General features: G+C 43.9%; 1 protein-coding gene across 1 annotated transcript in view; it reads right to left on the bottom strand.

Annotated features, from left to right (window-relative positions):
• Positions 1-10,973, bottom strand: part of ITGA5 (integrin subunit alpha 5) — a 146,805-nt gene extending 135,832 nt beyond the window's left edge. Inside the window, exon 1 of the mRNA XM_077297921.1 lies at positions 10,568-10,973. Coding sequence (XP_077154036.1) covers positions 10,568-10,722 — 155 coding nt within the window. The 5' untranslated portion in view covers positions 10,723-10,973. The remainder of the gene's footprint in view (positions 1-10,567) is intronic.
• Between the last annotated feature and the right edge of the window lie 10,183 nt (positions 10,974-21,156).

The following is a 21,156-nucleotide window of genomic DNA, read 5'->3' as shown; positions in this document are numbered from 1 at the left end:
CGATAAATGGACCATATTTTGAAAAATTATCAAATGAAAAGCCACAGCCCCTGCACATGGAGAGCAGTGACAGACTGATCATGAAAGCAGATCTTCACGTCATTTGAATCCCTTGAGACAGAAAACCAATACACCCAACAATGTACACTCCAGTTAACTTTTTTTGGGTTGTTTGCTGTGGACTTGTATTGCAGCTCTGACTGCTCCATGTACAAATATCCAAATGTAATCTTTATTAATTCAAATCACTTGCATAAAAATATATAGATTAGAGATGTGTGACTCCAATGTATCCTGAAGTTCTACAAAAATTCAAACACTTTGAGATTATATTCCCAAAATTAGGAAAAAAAAAAAAAAGAGATGATAGATAGATAGATAATTCCCAGCGCAATTTCCAACATTGCTCAACAGAGGCTGTGCTGGGCTATCGGCCTCTTTAAGGGAGGCAGACATGACAAGTGGATGTGGGAATACAGGAGCGAATAGGGTTTGAAAGAAATTAAAGGCGTGAATGGCATTATTGAGTTAGGTTGGAGTGATGAGGTCACAGGGGGAGGAGGCAGAGGAGGGCTTAAGGGCACAGTATAAAAAGGGGAAGCCATATTAGTGGGGCATCCATTTTAGGTACTCACCGGTTAAGATACAAAGCTAGTGGAGCAGTTTGTATGGTGGAGTAATCTGCCATCTCCAGAGTCACTGGGTAAAGGCCCCGTCTCACATAGCGAGATCGCTAGCGAGATCGCTGCTGAGTCACAAGTTTTGTGACGCAACAGCGACCTCAGTAGCGATCTCGCTATGTGTGACACGTACCAGCGATCAGGCCCCTGCTGCGAGATCGCTGGTCGTGTCGGAATGGCCTGGACCTTTTTTTGGTCGTTGAGGTCCCGCTGACATCGCTGAATCGGTGTGTGTGACACCGATCCAGCGATGTCTTCACTGGTAACCAGGGTAAACATCGGGTTACTAAGCGCAGGGCCGCACTTAGTAACCCGATGTTTACCCTGGTTACCAGCGTAAATGTAAAAAAAAAAAAACAGTACATACTCACCATCTGTTGCCCGTCAGGTCCCTTGCTGTCTGCTTCCTGCTCTGAGTGCCGTACAGTGAGAGCGCAGCAGTGACGTCACCGCTGCGCTCTGCTCTCACTGTACGGCGGCACTCAGTCAGAGCGGGAAGCAGACGGCAAGGGACCTGACGGGCAACAGATGGTGAGTATGTACTGTTTGTTTTTTTGGTAACCAGGGTAAACATCGGGTTACTAAGCGCGGCCCTGCGCTTAGTAACCCGATGTTTACCCTGGTTACCCGGGTGCTGCAGGGGGACTTCGGCATCGTTGAAGACAGTTTCAACGATGCCGAAGTCGTTCCCCTGATCGTTGGTCGCTGGAGAGAGCGGTCTGTGTGACAGCTCCCCAGCGACCACACAGCGACAAAACAGCGACGCTGCAGCGATCAGCATCGTTGTCTGTATCGCTGCAGCGTCGCTGTGTGAGACGGGGCCTTAAGACCATGGTCACACGGTCAGTATTTTACCTTCGTATTTGTGCAGCACCCCAGGTGGTCGGCTGCTGCAGTGATGTTGCCTTTCCTTTGGGGAGAGTAATGTCATGCTCAGAGGCAATGGAGTTCTCTTCACCAAGTAAGGCACCCCCACACAACACATTCCAAGTCCAGGCCAGGAGGAGGAGCTCAGGACCCGGATTCAGGGGAGCTTCTCTAAGCTATATGTTTCCTGACCTGGAGGAGGAGCTAGGCAGTTGGTCCTAGGAGACCAAGCAGGACAGTTGGTCCAGGGAGAGGAAGTCTCAGAGAGCAGATAGAGAGGCCTGACAACAACGAGGCAGCCACGAGGGAGCTGCAGCCTCTGGAAGGAGGAAGACCTGAGTGGTTGAATGTGGAGGAGCCAGAAGGGAAGGAGCAAAGGAGAGGAACAGGACTCAGAGGGGAACTGTGACCAGGCACCCTCAGAGCCATAGCGCAGAAGCCGGGTAGCGGGAGCCTGAGGCCTTAGTGGAACTGTACGGCCATTGGCAGAACCGGAGGGCATAAGATAATAAAAACATTGCCCACACCACACCTGAGACGCAGCAGCACCTGAGGAGCCCGGGGCATGATAGAGTCCCTGTAAAAAGGCTCAAGCTGCCCGTCATGCAGGTACAGTCTCAGGACAGGGGGAATAGAGGACTCTGCAGGAAGCTTCAGGCAGCAGGGACCTCATATACAGCAAGTGCTAGTTGGAAAGGCTCACGGACCTCTACTGGAACAAGGGAACCCTCCATTGCCTCTGGGCCAGCAGGACCATACCATCATCTGTGCCTGGTACCCTGGATTGTGGCCTGCCAACTACAGTAAACCAAGTAAAGACTTACAACTTGTGTCCTTTACCGGCAACCGTCATCAGCACCATGCATATTAGGACCCCTGGGGATCCTACTTCACCTGTGGGAAGTGTACCATTAGGGCTGTAATAACATCCCCCAGAGGACCCCTTTAACGCAGTGTCGGTCCCACTATTGACCGAACACCACAGGTGGCGTCAAGACAGACTTCTAAACAGTTTTTCCCTTAAAAGACCGTCCCTTTAATTCAAAGCCCAGGGCCACAGATCGGGTCGCAGCCACTGTGACATCCTCTTTAAGAACGGACCCGGTAACCCCACTGCCCTGGTGGGCGACTCATTTGTATGGCAAAACGACAAGTAGAACATTCAGAGAATAAGTATAATAGAAACACGTCACCACTTCTGCTTTATTCTCCCACAGCTTGGGAATTATACAGTATTGTATTATCATTGTATTGTTTCTGGTAAACTGCTATGCAATCAGGTTTCCTGTGTAGAAGTTTGTCCTCCCTCTCTCCCTGTAGCCCAGCTCTGATGTAAGTAACCCCTCCCTTCTTCCCCAGTTGGTGTATGTCAGCCATGTTCAGAGGTTGATATGGAGCACCCCCACGTTAAGGGCAATGGAGTACTCGGTACCGGGTCTCTCTCGGTTCCGGGGATGTCATGGTGGCCCGACCCGGTCCGTGGCCCTTCTGAGGGGCGTCCAATTAAAGGAGTAGTTTGTCTGGTGTTCGTGACGCCACCTGTGGTATTCGGTCAGGGTGACCGACGCTGCTTAGGGGTCCGCTGGGGTGATGGAATGGCAGCTAGATGGTATACCTTCCCACAGGTGAAGTATGTCCCCGGGGCTTCCCAGAGGTGTAGGTGGTGATGATGGATGATGTAAGACGCGATGAATAACGAGGACACAAAGGTTGCAGTCTCTTTACCTTTTACTGAAGACCTCAGCGTCCACAGTCCAGAGTACCATTCACAGGGCAGGCAGAGTCCGGCCGGTCCGAAGGCAAATCCAGAGTTCTCTTAACCAGGTGGAAATCAGTAGCCTTCCTACTAGCGCCTGTGTGTTGTAGTACCTCCCTGCTGAGCACCACGGGATAGTCCTCACAACTTTCGTGGATGTTTCTGATCTTCTCTCTCTCTGTCCCCCAGATGGTATAGAACCAGTATGACGGGGTAGGCCTGGAGCTTATTTATAGGGACCCTAGAGACGCCCCTCTCCCACAATTTGCCTCCGTGTCTTCTTAGGTATTTAGGTCGGGCAGCTAACTTGGAATTAACTGTCCTGCCGGTCTCTGAAGTAATACGTAGAGTCAATTACTCCCTCGGTGTTCTGTCCACGCGCCTCGGAAGGAGGCTGCCGATCTCAGGGCAGGACTCCTCCTGGTATTATCTCCTTGTGCTGTGACTTCGTTGCTCACTCTCCACAATATACTTCGCTTCGTGACCTTTCTTAGGATGCTGCCGCAATGGAGTGCAGGCGCAGCTTTCTATCTCATGCTAGACCTCTGTCAGGATCCCACCCCTGACAGGGATCCTCTGTCTGCAGCTCAGATGTTCCTCCTCCTTCCCCTGTCTGCCTGACAGGTCCTATCTGGGTCTAACCCAGGTAGCTTCCGACTCGATGTTATCGGGTCGAAGCCCAGTCTGCTTCTTCCTGACTTCCTATCCAACCCACCAGTTTTACCCGTGTGTGAGGAGTGCCCTAATAGATAGAAGCAAGGCTCCCCCTGGTGGACTGGAGTGTGAAGTGTAGTGTGTGACTGATACCTGGCAAGGTGAACTCCTTTAGTACCATCAGACGTAATATCACTCCCCCTGGTGGACGAGTGACATTACTGCAACGTCCAGGACTCTGGGGCGCTGCAGATATCTCCACATCTCTGGTTCAGAATAGTCTTTTTACCTACTGCAATTGCATAACACAAGAGTTCAGCCTCACAATAAACTTCTCCAGGAATCTGCAGGCGAGTTAAGCTATCCGATAAATCACTTCATGTAAGTACTGGTCAATAAACACATCCATAGAAACGATGCCTAAGGAGCCCCACACTCAAAGCCTAGTGATGGTGTCAGATCAAGTCCAGCAAAGGGATCCAAGCATGATCCAACATTCCGATGCATGTTTTGTCACAATTTCTTCATGTACACTGTGTTCCAAATTATTATGCACAAAGAGTTTAGGAGTGATAACGTTAGAATTTTTTTTGTCTGTCATTTAAACTCATTGATGGTGATGCATGTCAGGGCTCTTTATATCACTGAAAGCAATTTCAGATACCTGTGCAAATTAGTTTGGCAGGTGTGTCCAAATAAAGGCAAGACTACTTAAGAAGGCTGTTCCACATTATTAAGCAGCCTACATTTTTTGCCAAAATGGGAAAGAAAAAGGATGTGTCGGCTGCTGAGAAGCAACAAATTGTGGAGTATTTAGGTCAAGGCATGACTACAATCAACATTGCCAAGACACTTCATCGTGATCATCGCACAATCAAGAAGTATGTAGCTGATTCCCGGCACACACGTGTGCGTGCTGATAAGGAAAAATTGAGGACTCTTTCCGACAGGCAATTGCGTAAGGTTAAAAGAGCAGCTGCAAAAATGCCTTGTCATAGCAGCAGACAAGTTTTTGAAGCTGCTGGTGCCTCCAACATCCCCAGAACAACAAGATGCAGGGTCCTTCAGAAGTTTTCAGCTGTGCTTAAGCCATCCTGTCGACCACCTCTATCCACTGCACACAAGCAGAAACGGCTCCAGTGGGCCAAACGATACATGAAGACTGACTTCCAAACTGTTGTTCACTGATGAGTGCCGTGCAACACTCGATGGTCCAGATGGTCCAGATGGATGGAGTGGAGGATGGCTGGTAGATGGACACCCCATGAAAACACGGCTAAGGCGCCAACAAGGAGGAGGTGGAGTAATGTTTTGGCCTGGAATCATGGGGAGAGAGATTGTCGGCCCCTTTAGGATCCCTGAAGGGGTAAAGATGAACTCCATAATCTATGTGGAGTTTTTAAAACAACACTTCCTGCCATGGTTCAAGAGGAAGAACCATGCTTTCCGCAGCAAGATCATTTTCATGCATGATAATGCAGCGTCTCATGCTACAAAAAACACATCTGCATCTCTGGCTGCTATGGGCATAAAAGAGGACAAACTTATGGTGTGGCCACCATGCAAAACAATTGAAGCAGAAACCATCCAAAAACTGACAAATTCAATGGACGAGAGAGTTCAGAAGCTTCTTTCGAACAAGGGGTCCTATGTGCAAATGTAACATCACCTAGAATAAAGTTTTCACTTGAACTGTTTGATTTCATTTTGTAATAAGCTGATAATGCTTATAACTTCACAATTGACCACTTTTTTGTTCAAAATAAAAAGAAAAGGTTGAAAACTCTGCTGCACATAATAATTTGGAACATGCATTTTGAGTGTTTATTTTTTATAAAAATATACTGTTTTCATAGGCAGTTTGTTCCAAAACAAGCAATTATACTAGAATGACTAGATGACTAGTATAATATAATATATTATACTATAATATACTAGATGACTGGAAAATAACAATGACTGCAATTCAGATAGGCAATTTAGAGAAAATGAGGAAATATTATTTGCATAATAATTTGGAACAGTGTATTTTTATCCAAGTGATGAATTCAAAAAGTTTACGTTTATTATTAAGGCCAGCACTTGTTCTTTGCTGTCGATTTATTAAAAGGGTGGTCCATGCATGATAGTCAGTTGTTGGAACTAGTTGCAGCTTACGTTCAGCTATTATACAAAACAGGCTACATCCAAACTTAAGGTGCCAAAGTTGCCTGTCCACTCCACCTTAATCCTTACTGGGTGTGCTTACACGCTTCAGATTTTGTGGCAGAAATTCCTATGACCATTTCACAGCACGAAAGGCTGATGAAAATAAACTGAATTGATTTTAAGTTGCAGTAATGTCGGCAGCTTGTAGGTACAATCGACAAGAGGTTTCCATTATATTGGAAAAGTTTCTTTAGGCCAAGTGACATGTGAACAGAGCCTTAGAGTAAGGGCTCACAGACGTCGATGTGTAAGCTCCACCCTAGGGGGTTTGGTCAGAAATTTGTCAGTTTCTCAGATCAGGGGAAAAAAAAAAAAAAAAAAAAAAAAAAAAACACGTTGAAAGTGGCCTGGTTTTTTTTTTTTACCTCCGTACTTGTAGGCTAAAATCAGGAGTGGAACAATCAGAGGAAAATCGTAATAGAAATTGGTGCACCACTTCTGGATTTTTCACACTCCTGGTTTTGGCTGATAAATACTTGAAGTGTGAGTGGGGCCCAACACTGATGGAGGTTTCACAAGCGTCTACCAAGCAGTCTGAAAAAGATACACAGATTGGATCAAAAGCGGTCAGGTCTCCATGATTTGGTGCAGACCGCTGGTCCCGTAAAGATACACAGAAATGTGAACAGCTCCATAGATTATAATTAGGCACAAGTTCTAGCCATGAAGAACACAGCTAGAAGTCATACAAGGAATGTCAACATCTGAATGAGCCCGAACACTGCAGCAATTTATACCAAAGTTGCAGCCAATGGTGACTTTCACATAAACTTTGGGGAATCAGCAAACTACGAAGGGTGTTAGAGTAATACCACATCAAAAGATAGCTTTTTAATGTTGCCATCTAGGGTGTCTTCCAGAAGAACATCGTAGGCCAGAACAATTCTGAAAATGCAAAGATGTAATTACCGCTGATAAAACACGATTAAGAATAAAACGTTTGAAAAATATTTTGTCAGCAAAAATATTAGTTATTCAGTGGCAATAATACATTGTAGATCACACAGTGTAGATTCCCATTCACAATGTCTATTTTCTCAGTGAACAGTCTTGACTCAGGATTCCTGTGGGTGCCATACAGGGGCTGGACACAATCCTCACTGTTGCTGCGTGTCCGGTTTCAGGAAGCGCTGTCCTGTTAAACATTATTACTCACTTTCCTCATGTGGCTCTGAGCTGTATGGAGAAGCCCTCGCTTCCCTCAGGTCCTGCGCCCACAGAGCTGACTGGGCACAGTCATGTACACACTGGTAGCACCAGATCAAAGGGCTGAATGGGCCACGAGGATTGTACGGTTAGGACTAGATGACAATACCTTTGATTTTCTTAGAAGGTAGGAGTCATCGCTTAATATTACAGCCCACAGATGAGCGTTAAGTCACGAAGTGCGATTACATTTACTATAGATGTGGGAAACTGAACCCATTGGCACATTTTTTACATATGGAAATAGTGATATGGCTAAAAAGGCGATTGTCACAAACAAAAAAAATGAAAAAAGGGATTGGGATACCCATTTTATAGCTATCCAGTTTGCTAATCATCTACACTACATATGCAAATCAGGCTAGAAGTGCACTGAGGGCGTGTCCATGCTCTTAAAAAGCACCAGTGCACTTCCAGGAAAATTTGCATATGTATTCTATGCTACATTTCTCACGACCGGCACATCAGATCTCTACAAAATACAGTGTGTCCGTAAAGTCATGGTGCACTTTTTACCAGTGTATTAATCAGAGTTCAGTTTATCAGGGGTTAATCTGATTGGGGGCTCAGCAACAGCTTAAATGAGATTGTGTTTGATTGATTCTTGTTATCTCTCCTCATGAATAGGTCTAATATGATTGGGCCATAGAAAGGGCGCCAAAATGTAAACCATAAAAGTGCACCATGACTTTAGGGACACACTGTATTTTGTATTAGGCGACAGCATCTACACAGACACACCACTACTTTCACAAATAAGGAAAATATGCTGTCAGGTGCTCTTTGACTGCAACCAATAGGCGCTCTTGAAATTCATAGAACTGAGTTTTAGGGCATATCCACCTAAAGGGGCAAACAAACCATTGGTCCAACCAATGCAGACACACAAGGGCCCAAGAGGTAGGAGGCCCACATCCACCCCCAAAATCAGGTGGAATTGTGCATTATTATTGGACTGCAAAGGGCTTATATACTGTTCTTGTACAAGGTCCTCGCCAGCCTACAATGGCCACACGAAACCAAAAGGTGGACAGACAGAAGTGGCCGCTGTGCAAGAACAATATAGGAGCACTTTGCAGTCATAGGCTAGTTTCACACTAGCGTTAACTGCAATACGTCGCAAATGCGTCGTTTTTGCGAAACGCCGCATCCAGCAAAAGTTTTTGCTGGATACGTTGTTTCGTCATAGAGTAACATTAGCGGCGCATTTGCGACGCATTTGCGACGCATTTCCAAACGGTGAATGCGTTTGGCGGCGTTTGGGCGTATGGTAGCGGTCCGTCGGGAGAAAAAAACGTTACATGTAACGTTTTTTGCTCCCGACGGTCCGCTTTTTCCGACCGCGCATGCGCAGTCGGAACTCCGCCCCCACCTCCCCGCACTTCCCCGCACATCACAATGGGGCAGCGGATGCGTGGGAAATATGCATCCGCTGCCCCCGTTGTGCGGCGGAGACCACACTAGCGTCGGGAACGTCGGCCCGACGCGCAGCGACGGGTTGTTCCCGACGCTAGTGTGAAAGTAGCCTTAGGGTATGTGCACACGTTGTGGATTTGCTGCGGATCCGCAACGTTTTTTGGAGGTGCAGAAACGCTGCAGATCCGCGATTTACAGTACAAGGTAAATCAATGAAAAAAAAAAAAATGCTGTGCACACTTTGCGGAAAATCCGCTGCGGAAACTCTGCAGTTTAAAAGAAATAGCATGTCAATTCTTTTTTGTGAATCTGCAGCGTTTTTGTACCCACTCCATTATAGAAAACCACAGGGGTAAAAACTGCTGCAAATCCGCAAGAAAACCGCAGCAAAAACGCACAAAAAAACGCAGGTGCGTTTTCTGCCAGGAGAGGCAGAATCCGCACCAGAAATTCCTAAGCCTAATCCGCAATAATCCGCAACGTGTGCACATAGCCTTATAGCTCATCATAATGCACAACTCCACCTGCTTTGACAGTAGACGTGGCCCCCATACATTGCACCAATGGCATGTCCGCTCCTGCATGTAACGCATGTACTGCAGACCGTCCATGCACACACAAGCTGCAGCAGATCACAGCACCAGTCATCTGGATCAGTCCGTCTCACCCACGTGCTGCCGAGATTATCAAATCTGTAGCATCACAGTTTATGGCGCATTGAATGTAATATGTGGATGTGCCACGGACTTTTCCCACCAGTGTGAACCAACCCCAAAAAAGAATAAATAATGCAGGGCGATCGCCACTTTAATGCCTGGCACTGCCCAGTACAATAACCACATAGTCACTACATAAAACAACTAAAGCCCTGCATTGCCAATAGGATGAAAGCATTGGGGTCAAAATATGAAGTTTATAGCCATCAGCGAAGCAGAGCGCTCAGTAAAATATTCTGTCTCGCTCACAGACTCTAGTTGTACCTAAAAACTACAGGAAACTGGGAATTGGGTGATCACCAGGTAATATCAAACAGATGGGGAGAGCAGGATCCCTCTCCAAATCCAGACACAAAAGATAGGACTTGCCTAGGAGTTTACTAGTAAGCAGTAATAGTAGGGGGCCGAGACATACAAGAGTGTGAATCTATAAAAAAAATAAAATAAAAATAATACACAGAGGGGAGGAAAAAGGTAGAGGCAATGTCTGCAAGAGAGGAAGCATGAAGAAAAAAGTAAAAAAAGAAAATGTGTTGGTGGTGGGGAGAGAAGGGAAATGAGACTATGGAAGGGAGTGTGTAAGTAACGGAACAGAATCAGGGGCGGGAGGACACAGAGTGGCAACATGAGAACAAAAAGACTCAAAAGTTCTGCAAAGATCAAACAAATAAATACTAAAATCACAAACAGGCACTGCACACAGTGTGAGCCAGGAGCGGACTATATGGCCCAGGAGGGAACTATATGGCCCAGGAGGGAACTATATGGCCCAGGCTGCTCTCCTCCACCAGGGATTTTCACACTTATTTGCCAACGGGATTTATGAAGGATGTGAACAGTCTAACAACACAATGACAAGAGCCAACAGAGGCTGCAAAGGGTTAATGTCGGGCTCTGGCTGTGTGAGATAGGGAAATTAGATTGGGAGCCCCATGGGGACAGGCATTGACAAAAATGAAAAAGTATCTGTACAGTGCTGTGGAACATGTTGGTGCTATATAAATAATAGGTAAATAAAGATTCACATCCCGGGGTAATTTCTGGTGTTGATCAGTATAACTAACCTCTCTTTATCCGGGAAGTAGAAATCCGTGGAATACCCAAATAAGCTGCCTTCTGGTCCAGAATACACAGCCGGCTGCTCCACATCCAAATTAAATCCATGGCTAGAGATGAAGCTCAGGAGGAGGCAGGCTGGCAGCAGGACGGGGGTCTCCATGGCTGACTGCTGGGGGCTTCTTGGTTACAGGAGAAGGGACCATGTGAAGTGGGAGCTGCTAGGATGCGAGCTGACTTTGAAAAACCCCAAAACTACTCCAATGGAAAGCCCCTCCTAAATCAGCTGCAGGGTGTTCCCTGGGTCCAGAGGAGGGTCCGCTCTGCTCCCCACCTCCTTTTTGTTCAGTGAGCAGCTCCCGTCTCCTCTCTGGGCTGGATGTGGATCTAATTAGGCCTCTTTCTACGTGTTTTCTCTTCTCTCTCATTTTGCATCTTAATAACCCGAAGTCCCACAGGCTGCTGCTTAATGCAATTATCCTAAACCGCTTTGTTTCTGGTAAACTGTTAATGAAATCCCACACGTGTGACTGGAGAGGAAGGTAAACTGCCTCACATCAAAGCCACATGGAGGTAGGGACAGCCCTGATGGCAGGAGGTCATGGGGAAGGGACAATGCTGGCTGTCCTAATGGTGGAGGACAGAAGATGTGATGAACTCCGGGGGTCTTAGGTGCTGAGCGGTGGTATAGCCCATTCTGCTACTAGACGCTCCAAATACTGATCAATAATTATATATAGCACCTCGGTATTCGGTCGTAACGGGAAGCAACATATTTATGTAAAGAAATTCAGAGCCAGAAACTTCTTTCTAAATGAAAGATAAATTCATTTTAGGAATTTAGATAAACAGCATCCCACACAGAAAAGTCCAAAAAGTCTGCCCCTCCTGTCCACAGGTGGAGCGTGGTATTACAGGTCATGCACGTCACTGGAGGCGAGCTAACAGACGAGGTCAGACATGGCGCTTTTTCTGGACTAGCAAACAAACCCGTTCAAGGGCAATTTTACTTAAGTGCGAGGGTTCCTGTATAGACGGGAGTATGAAAAGTCGGCCAAGTTTCATGCAGAAAATTTGGGCAAATTTTTGTATAATTTTCATCCATGTGACCGACGTGTACCATCTGTGTGATCCGTTTTCGTACAACTACATTAAAACATGTCCATGATCACATGCAGTTCGCTAGGTTTATAATAGAAATCTATCTGTAAATCGGATGCCGCTCTGATGGTCCGTGTCAGATCTGATTTTTTTTCTCGCACCCATAAACTCAGAAGAATAGAAATCTCAGAAGACAATAGTGCATACTGCAATTTTTTTTCTCGCAGTTGGACCAAGAAAAGAATCATTCATCAGAACAGCACTACTGAATAACATGGGTCGGTGCGCTGTCCGAATAAAACCTGATAACACACGTCCATTTTATACGCTCGCCCGCAGAGCCCTTCTACAGGCAAATTTCTGCACCCGTATTATTTTGCCAAGTCTGCTTGATCATGGTTCTGTCCATACGAACCAACCAAATCATAAAAACCTACAGTTATTACAAGTATCAGGCCCATGATCGGGAATCCATATGTACTACAGGCCCGATGCATCCATGTTACCGGCTTGTGAAATCTGCTGGGAGTCCACACAACGTGTTGCAACGCACTCTCTTAACGATAGGAAAGCTGAATCAAAATCAGCAATGCAAGTTTATTGGTCCATGTTAAAGTCGAAAATTTGGACTGTACTTGGATGCCATCCAAGTGCTGTCCGATTTTCATGGACTGTCAACATAGGAGAGGGTAGAGGAACTATTTTTTTTCTCCACGTATGAGAAAAATGGATGAGACTTGGACCATACTCTGATCACAATAATCCGTCCGTTTTTCTCGTACATGACAAAAAAGGACATTGTACGAGGCTGTAAGCAAAGAGCAGCTTGAGAGTGCATGGAACCAGGTCATATAAGTCATAACATCCATTGCACGTGGTGCTGTGTATTACCTACTTTAATTATTCACAAATGGGCAATAGTAATAAACCAGAAGAATAAAGGACCCTGCTTGTTGGATTTTACTATCTATCATGCATTCATGTACTGCGCAGACAGCAGATACATCCAGCAGCATCCCTGCAGGGAAATTTACTGTATCCACAAAATAAGGCTGGGTGACATACAGCTTTAGGCACATAGGGCTTCATTGTTCGGCGGAGGGAATGAATGGAGTCACAGCTCTCAGACACTTTGTGCATGTGGAGAGCAGGACAGCCAGACTCCCTCACTTATCACACCGAGCTCAGATTGATGCATGACCAAGATTGCTGGGATGCTGGTCTTTAGAACTACTGTAGATAAAAAAGGACTACAGATGTCAGAGATAGTGAAGTTTTCTGGAAGTGGATAGTGAGATAACACAGGGTTAATCCTCTCCGCAAATAAACTGCATGAAGACATTGCTACCAACCTGTGTTTGCTTGTACCTGGGAATGGTTATATCTGGTTACTTATAAGGTTTATATGTGCAATCATTGTAGAAGTAAAAGTATGTTACGGTATATGGCAGCTCTGCTAGGCAGGAGAAAGACGGTGATGGTCTTGGTGTGGCAATCTTGGTGGGACGGACGCCTATTTGATAGCAGGATATTATCCTGAGAATATGCCGCGCTTATCCAGAAGAGTCTGGAGTTACACTATGACACAGAATCATTAATATGTTTATGTCATTCCAGTCTAAAACACTGAAAAGTCGCACAATTTTTGTGCAACGCTCAGTTGTCCAAAAAATAAAATGGCAACTTATGGCGTTTTCAGGCCACTTTCAGCCAGCTTGGTCAAATTGGGCAGAGCTAGAGTGGAAAAGAACAGGTAACACCCGACCGACAAATTCATCAAAACTGAAGCCGTTCCATAGACCCAAAATGTTACTCCAGAGTAACATTTCTGTCAAAGTGTGAGACATGGATTAGATGTGAGAAATTAATTAAAGGTGTTTAGCAAAAATGTAACAAAATGGCCCTTGTCACATAAATCAAACAGCTGCCTATTCTAGTTACGTGTGATAATGGGCTACAGTCTGAAGAAACACCGACCTCAAGACCTGTGTCTCAACTGACAGAGGAGCTGCTTTTTATAGTTACAGCAAAAGCTATGATATTTCTGTAATCTCATGCACACTCTTTTTTCTGATTGAATTGTAAAATTGCTGCATTTTTTAAAATCAGCCACGTCATTTTTTCATCCACAGAAAGGAATCAGAAAGTGAAAAAATACAGTTAAACAATGCAAGAGAGTTTTTTATTGCGTTTTTGAATGCAATTTTTACATACTTTTTTGTCCGCTGATTTGTCAGGCTTTAAAGCTGATTTGTTTTTGATACTTCCTGGTATTTGGCTTTGACTAAATTTTATTGATACAGTCATGTGACTACATATGCATTTTTCACATGTGGATTTTCCATATCTAATGCAATTTTATCGCCGCCACGCCTGTCAGTCTCCGGCAGTTAGTGACCTGCCGGCTGCTTCAGTGCTTGCTGAATAAGCCAGAGGTCACAACTCAGTACATATCTATGGGAGCCTCTGGCTTTCATAGACTTGTATTGAGATCTTGTGATGTAACTTCTGATTTTTGGCCAGCAAGAAGGTGCGCTAAGAAGATGGCGTTGCAGGACCAGAACATTCTGAAAAATATGTGAAGATGCTAGAGGGTGAGTATAAGACTGGGGGCAAAGACCGTGCAGTAGAAGCACCACTCAAGTGCCAAAAAATCCCCCCCGCTGGAGTGGATCCCCTCTGAAAAAAGGGTGGTTTAAGATTTTGTTATTTTTATATTGTAGTTAGTGATGAGCTAACAGATGTAAATCATTCAGCTGCGGCAAGAAAAACTAAATCTCCGAGCACTAAAAAATACTCTGAGGACCCCCGAACATGCTCGAGAAATCTCGAGTAACGAGTATATTCGCTCATCACTAGTTGTAGTCAATAAAGGCTGCTGTGGCCATTATTCTCCATCGACACTCAGCATCATGTTAATTATTTTAATTAATTAGTACCGCATACAATTTTCAATACCTTAAGTCACACCCCATACATGATATGTGGTCAAAATCTGAAAGTTTGGACAATTCTGACCTAATGCTGTCTCCCAATGTGACTCTCCAGTAATTTAAAAACTACAAGCTCCATTATTCCCTTACAGCACAGACTTTCACAGCGTGACGGGAATGGTAGCTTTACAACAACCACAGGCTGGGGAGCACTGATCTAATGTGGATGGAGTCAGGACAAATGAAAGTTTAGCAGAGGATCCTATCCAGACTGAGGAGATCTTACTGGTTTGTGTTGCTCTGATTTTATATGGCTCCAAGCCAGCACTCAGTGTGTTTGGGTTCAGGTCTCAGCACTGCTGCTATAAAATATATTAAAGCCTCTCATTTACCTAAAGAAATACTAAGCTGTGTCCTTCCCCTAAGCACTAAAGCCGCCTACAGGGCATCCAATTACATTGTCCTCGGTAGTTCCATTAATGGCTTGTACTTTAATTAAAATCACCTGGAATGCTGCAGTGAGGCTGAAGACGTGAGGAGGCCTGAGGACGTCACAGACGTCTAGCTCGTACCTTATAGTCTATGTCTGGAGAAGAGAATGACCTCGCATGAGACATAACTACAGACTCTGATCATGTAGAGATGATTCACAAGCTCCGAGTATTCCCAGACACTCCGAGATGAATCAATCCTCCAGAATACGACTAGCCGGACTAGGAAGCCGTATTTCATGTCAAATAAAACAGTATTTCCCTCTAAAATCAAGATGTTACCCTCAAATGATTTAGTCTGATGAGTTGTTAAATTCAGTCAGCTTCTTAGTCAGGTCTTTTTCTAGGAGAGCTGGGTGACAAGCAAAATGGCTGCTCTAAACAGGATTGTCTCACAGTTATCTCAGTTTCCTGAATAACTCTACACCTAATTATTCAGGATATATAGTACAAAGAGGGTGAGTTAGGTCTTCACATGTTCAGTATTTTGGTCAGTATTTTACCTCAGTGTTTGTAAGCCAAAACCAGGAGTGGAACAATTAGAGGAAAAGTATAATAGAAACATGTCTCCACTTCTGTATTTATCACCCACTCCTGGTTTTGGCTTACAAATACTGATGCAAAATACTGACCAAGTACTGAGCGTGTGAACTGTGGCCTTAGGCTGATTTCTGCAGTCTGTGAAACACGGTCTGAGTAGGGACCATGATGTCTGTATGACGTGTATACTGAACCCAGGACCCAGTTTTGGCTGCAGGAGTTTCGTCGCCATTCCAGACATCATAGTCAGTTTTTGGACCGTGCTGCACATAAGTCTGAATTCAGTCTTACTATTTAATGGTCAGTGTGAACATGCTCCTACACCTTGCATGTATTCCAACTTATACTCCATTTCTTTCAGTTTTGATTTAGGATCTTGCACTCAGTACAAATAAGTGTGTGGCCTCCCTTTCTTTGAGCTTGGCATTACGTTTACATAGCTTTCCATTGCTGGATATCCATAGTCGGGCCCCAGTCCTGCTTGGCCCTTATTCACATTGAGGTCATTTTTGACACATGTTAAGGTTTTAATTCTAGAGGTTAGGTTTGTTCCTATTAGGTTCACCTTGTCGCTGTCTTTTACCCTTTTTTTTAATCAAAAACTGCGTTTACTAAGTACCCAATGTTATTTATATGCACTATTGCTTTTTACTTACTTATAGCAGGCATATGTTTACTTTATTTCTATCTTAGGTTTTGTCTGTTTAATGGCTAATGTGAACGTACTCCTGCACTTTGCATGTGTACCAACTTTTTATCCAGTTCATTTCCTTCGGCTTTCTTTGTCTTACTATTTAGCAGTACCTATGGTTTCATATAACTGTCTAGTCTTATGGAAATGTAATACAGAGCCTATGAAAAATAATTAAATTAATACTTAAGCACACAGAGCATTTTGGCTTGCTCCATAGGACAATATATCACAGCTATATACCCCATAAGCAGAATATCTCCATAAGGTTATTCATGTTGCGGTTTGCTCTTTCCATTGGTTCATGTGAATACCTGAAAAATGGGATTCAGATAGACTCCCTCCTCCCCACCCCAGTGGAACTATAGTATGCAATAGGACAAATGGAGTTCAAATATACTGAGTTTGTGCTTTTTTCAGACAGGCACAAAAACATTGTCTTTGACTATGTCCAGTTGGGCAAAGCACAATGTGAAGGGCCTCAGCTGAAAGTTTACCCTTGTAGTCTGATAGGCCTAAAAAAAATGTTTAGTGACCAATTGCCTCCAGAAGTCATATAATTAGATAATTGAGTCAACCTGCATATAACTTAGCGCTGCAGAATATGTTGGCGCTATATAAATAAAATTATTATTATAATTTATTCTCAGTAAGGACAGGTCAGGTAAAAAGTTGTGGAGAAGAGTAAAGCAGGGTTAGGTTATGTAAAAAAAACAAATAGCGCTACATCTGAATGTCTCAAGAAGCTCTGTTCAATCCATCATCCAAAAATGGAAGTAGTATGGCACAACTGCAAACCTACCAAGACATGGCCATCCACTTAAACTGACATCCCAAGCAAGGAGAGTACTAATTACAGAAGCAACCAAGAGGCCCATGGTCACTGGAGAAGCTGCAGAAATCTACAGCTCAGGCGGGAGAATATATCCACAAGAAAACTATTCGTTGTTTACACCATTCTGGACTTTATGGAAGAGTAGCAAGGAGAGCCATTTTTTGAAAGCAAGCCATAAAAAATCTAATTTGCAGTTTGCAAAAAGCTATGCAAGGAACACAGCTAGAATGTACAAGAAAGTATGGTCAATGATCTACTTTAGTATGATTCTATCTTAAGTTTTTAATATTGAATAATGAAGGCACTGGTAGATAATGGTCAAAAAACTCTGTTTCCCATACCCTTTTGTTGTGCTTCCCCGCGCATTTTTATGCGCTTATACATCGGACATGCTGTTCTGTGCTCCCGTATTGTGTTTGCCAGTACCTGTGATGGGCCCGACATGCGTTTCACAGATGGGCTTTTTTGCTTCGGCTCAATTTCTGTACCCTTAAGTGCTAGTTGATCCTCAAGATGGTGACTGCTATAGTTCTCTAATATTTTGTAATACAGTATGAAATAAATATCAAATATATACCTTTTTTGTATAGGAGTCATTGATATGCATTTGCTCTGTATTTGGGTGGTCTTGGGTATGTTGATTTCTATGGATGTGTCTTCTAAAAACACTAATTTCAACAAGTGACCACCTGCACTTTATGCATTGCAGTGTTTGTATCATTTATTCAGTACCTGTTGCACTAGTACAACATAGCAAGGCTAATTGTATTACCCGATCCGTATCTATACTTGTGCGCCTCAAATTAACAGTGACACTCCTGTTATCAAACACCACATGTTGTGCTAGGGTCTGGATGCATGTCCGCACGTATATTGGCGCTCTTGTATCTATATCTTTGTCGAATAACTGTTGGCACATATTGACATCTGAGCCAACATTGTTTTTTGTATGAAATATGGGTCTTGGAGTGTGCATCGCCTTTTTTCGACACAGGTGCGCCTCTATATATTTGTCTTCTGCCTTTAGATCACCCTGTATAGTACTCCTGATATGAGCGCCGGTGCTGTGGCACACTTATCTTTCTGTAATGTGATTATTTAATTGGGGCTACGCGCAAGCGCTGTAAGTCAGGCGTGAGTGTGTTTTCTATCTGCATTCAGGTCTATATGTCCTCATTAAGCAGTGGTGTCCATGTGACCAAATATGGGATGTAGGGTACAGTGCTTTGGTGTCTGTTTGCATGTACACAGGCACGTCTGCACCCATATCTATTTCTACATATATGTGCCTGAGTTATTACTGATGTCCATATGATGAAACATTTGACTAAGTACCTGGGTTTAGGTATTGACCCGCACCTATACGGGTCTGTGTGCACCTTAAACCTCTTGCTCAAAGACCACTCTGTATTGTACACCAATTATGAGCGCTGGCGCTGTGGTATTCTCCTGTTTTTGGAGCCAGGCTGCTGAACTGGGATAGGGCGCATGCGCTATAAGCCAAGCATTGGTATTGTCTTGGCAACTCTGCTTGTGATGTATTTCCGCTTTGGGGACGCCGGCGCATGCGCTCTGGGTCCGGCGCTCTAATCGGGGGAGCACATTGAGCTTCCTGTTTACTCCATGTGGCGGATCAGAAGCTACACAGCTGTATGCGGTATTGATAATCACTGATTGTATATTTAAACAGCAGGCACGCAATGCGGCTATCACCCCTGACGAAGCCACCAGATGGTGACGACACGTGCTGGGCATCCGCGTTGCATGCACTAGACTCTGCTAGGCTGTAGAATTTCATTATGGCATTGCATGTAGTTGGTCATAGGGATGGGTTTAATTGTTTTGGGGCATATTTGTTGCCTTGATATCCCCTTCCCGAGTCTTCAGACCTATTGGGTTGTGTGGTTGACTGTATACTATGTGGTGATTCCTATTTAACAAGCAGTTTTTGCCTCTCCATAAACAGCTGCACCTTGGACTATTATTTTTAGTCTTTCTTACTATTTAAAGGTTTGTCATTGTACTGTATCTAACTTTTGACATGCTGGTCTAGCCAAAGGATTATTCTATCTTTATTTATGTGCATTTTGGCATGTTAATCACACTATGGCAATACTGTCTATATAAGTATTCTATTACTTGCCATTTTTTCATTATACCTAGGAGTCATGTGCGGGTTGTAGCCCTATTAGGGGTTTGTGTATAGGGCACAAATATGTTCCCTTTTTAAATATTTTTAAATGTTAGTGTCTTGTTACTGTTTGTACATTTATCTAAATAAAGCTGTGTTCTACTTTTTGCCATATCCAAATATGTGGTGATCCCCATTTATGAAACCTATTCTGCTTCTTTGTGTTCTATTATTGGTCATTTCATAGGTCTTGGTGTGTATCCCACAGACCGTGGTGCCCCCTCAATTTGTATATACAATGTACAAGAAAGTGCTTTGATCATATGAGACCAAAGTAGAACTTTTTGGACTAACTGCAAAACGCTAAGTTTGGTGGAAAACTAATACTGAACATTACCTTGAAAACACCGTCCCCACCGTGAAAAATGGTGGTGGCAGCATCATGATGTGGTTGATGCTTTTCTTGAGCAGGGACAGGGTAGCTGGTTAGAGTCAATGGGAAGATTGATGGAGCTAGGAAAACCTATTTAGAGGCTGCAAAACACTTGAGACTGGGCGTAGGTTCAACTTCCTGCAGGACAACAACTCTAAACATACTGCCAGAGCTACAATGGAATGGTTTAGATCAAAGCATATTCATGTGCTTGAATTGCCCAGTCACAGACCTAAATACCATTGAGAATCTGTGATAAGACTTGAAAATTGCTGTTCACAGACGCCTCCATCCAATCTCACTGAGCTAAAGCTAGTTTGCAAAGAATAATGTACAAACAATTGAGCGCAAAGCTGGTAGAGACAGACCACAAAATTGCAGCAAAAAGTGGTTCTACAAAGTATTGAATCAGTGGCGCTAAATATGAATGCACGTCACAGTTTAACAATTTATATTTTTTAGATATTTAGAAAACCATGTATCTTTTTATTACACTTCACAAATACTTGTTCCTTTGTGTTTGTAAATCACATAAAATCCAGATAAAATACATTTCAGTTATGGGTGCAACATGAAAAATGTGGAAAAGTTTACATGATATGAATACATTTTAAGGCACTGTATGACTGACTGTGGCTTCAAATGCAGTGTGCACTTAGCCAAATACATAACTGGACATAGGCAGCAAATATTTGCACACAGACTTCCTACTTTGCCATAGTATCTAGGGTACGTTGTTCCATGTGTTGCCTGCTTTGTTATGTGCATGGTCTTTAGGCATATTTTCCATTCAAGAATACGATAAAGTTGGGTGACGGGGAATGGTATAGCATGAGACTTGTGGACTGCAATGCAAAATCTCCAATAGAGCCCCAAGTATTATTATTATTATTTATTATTATTATAGCGCCATTTATTCCATGGCGCTTTACATGAGAGGAGGGGTATACATAATAAAAACAAGTACAGTAATCTTAATACAAGTCACGACTGGTACAGGAGGAGTGAGGATCCTGCCCGCGAGGGCTCACAATCTACAAGGGATGGGTGAGGATACAGTAGGAGAGGATAGAGCTGGTCGTGCAGCGGTTTGGCAGATCGGTGGTTACTGCAGGTTGTAGGCTCGTCGGAAGAGATAGGCCTTCAGGTTCCTTTTGAAGGTTTCCATGGTAGACGAGAGTCTGATATGTTGGGGTAGAGAGTTCCAGAGTAGGAGGAATGCACGGGAGAAATCTTGTATCACAGGCCTTTAATTATATTGTTCTTCTCATATGGGGCAATGGGAACTTTTTTGTCCCCCTGGGCTCCAAGACGGTTCACAGGTGCAACAGCATTCCCTGAACCCACTATGGTTACTGTATACCACAGGTGATGGATCTTGTATGAGCTCATCTTCTAATTTACTGGTAAATTTTGTTATTGTAGGGGAATGGCATTTTAAA

Source organism: Ranitomeya variabilis, chromosome 3, assembly GCF_051348905.1.
Source record: "Ranitomeya variabilis isolate aRanVar5 chromosome 3, aRanVar5.hap1, whole genome shotgun sequence".
In the NCBI taxonomy this organism is placed as follows: domain Eukaryota; kingdom Metazoa; phylum Chordata; class Amphibia; order Anura; family Dendrobatidae; genus Ranitomeya; species Ranitomeya variabilis.
Note: the sequence above shows the minus strand (reverse complement) of the source record. Positions and strands in the feature narration are given on the sequence as shown.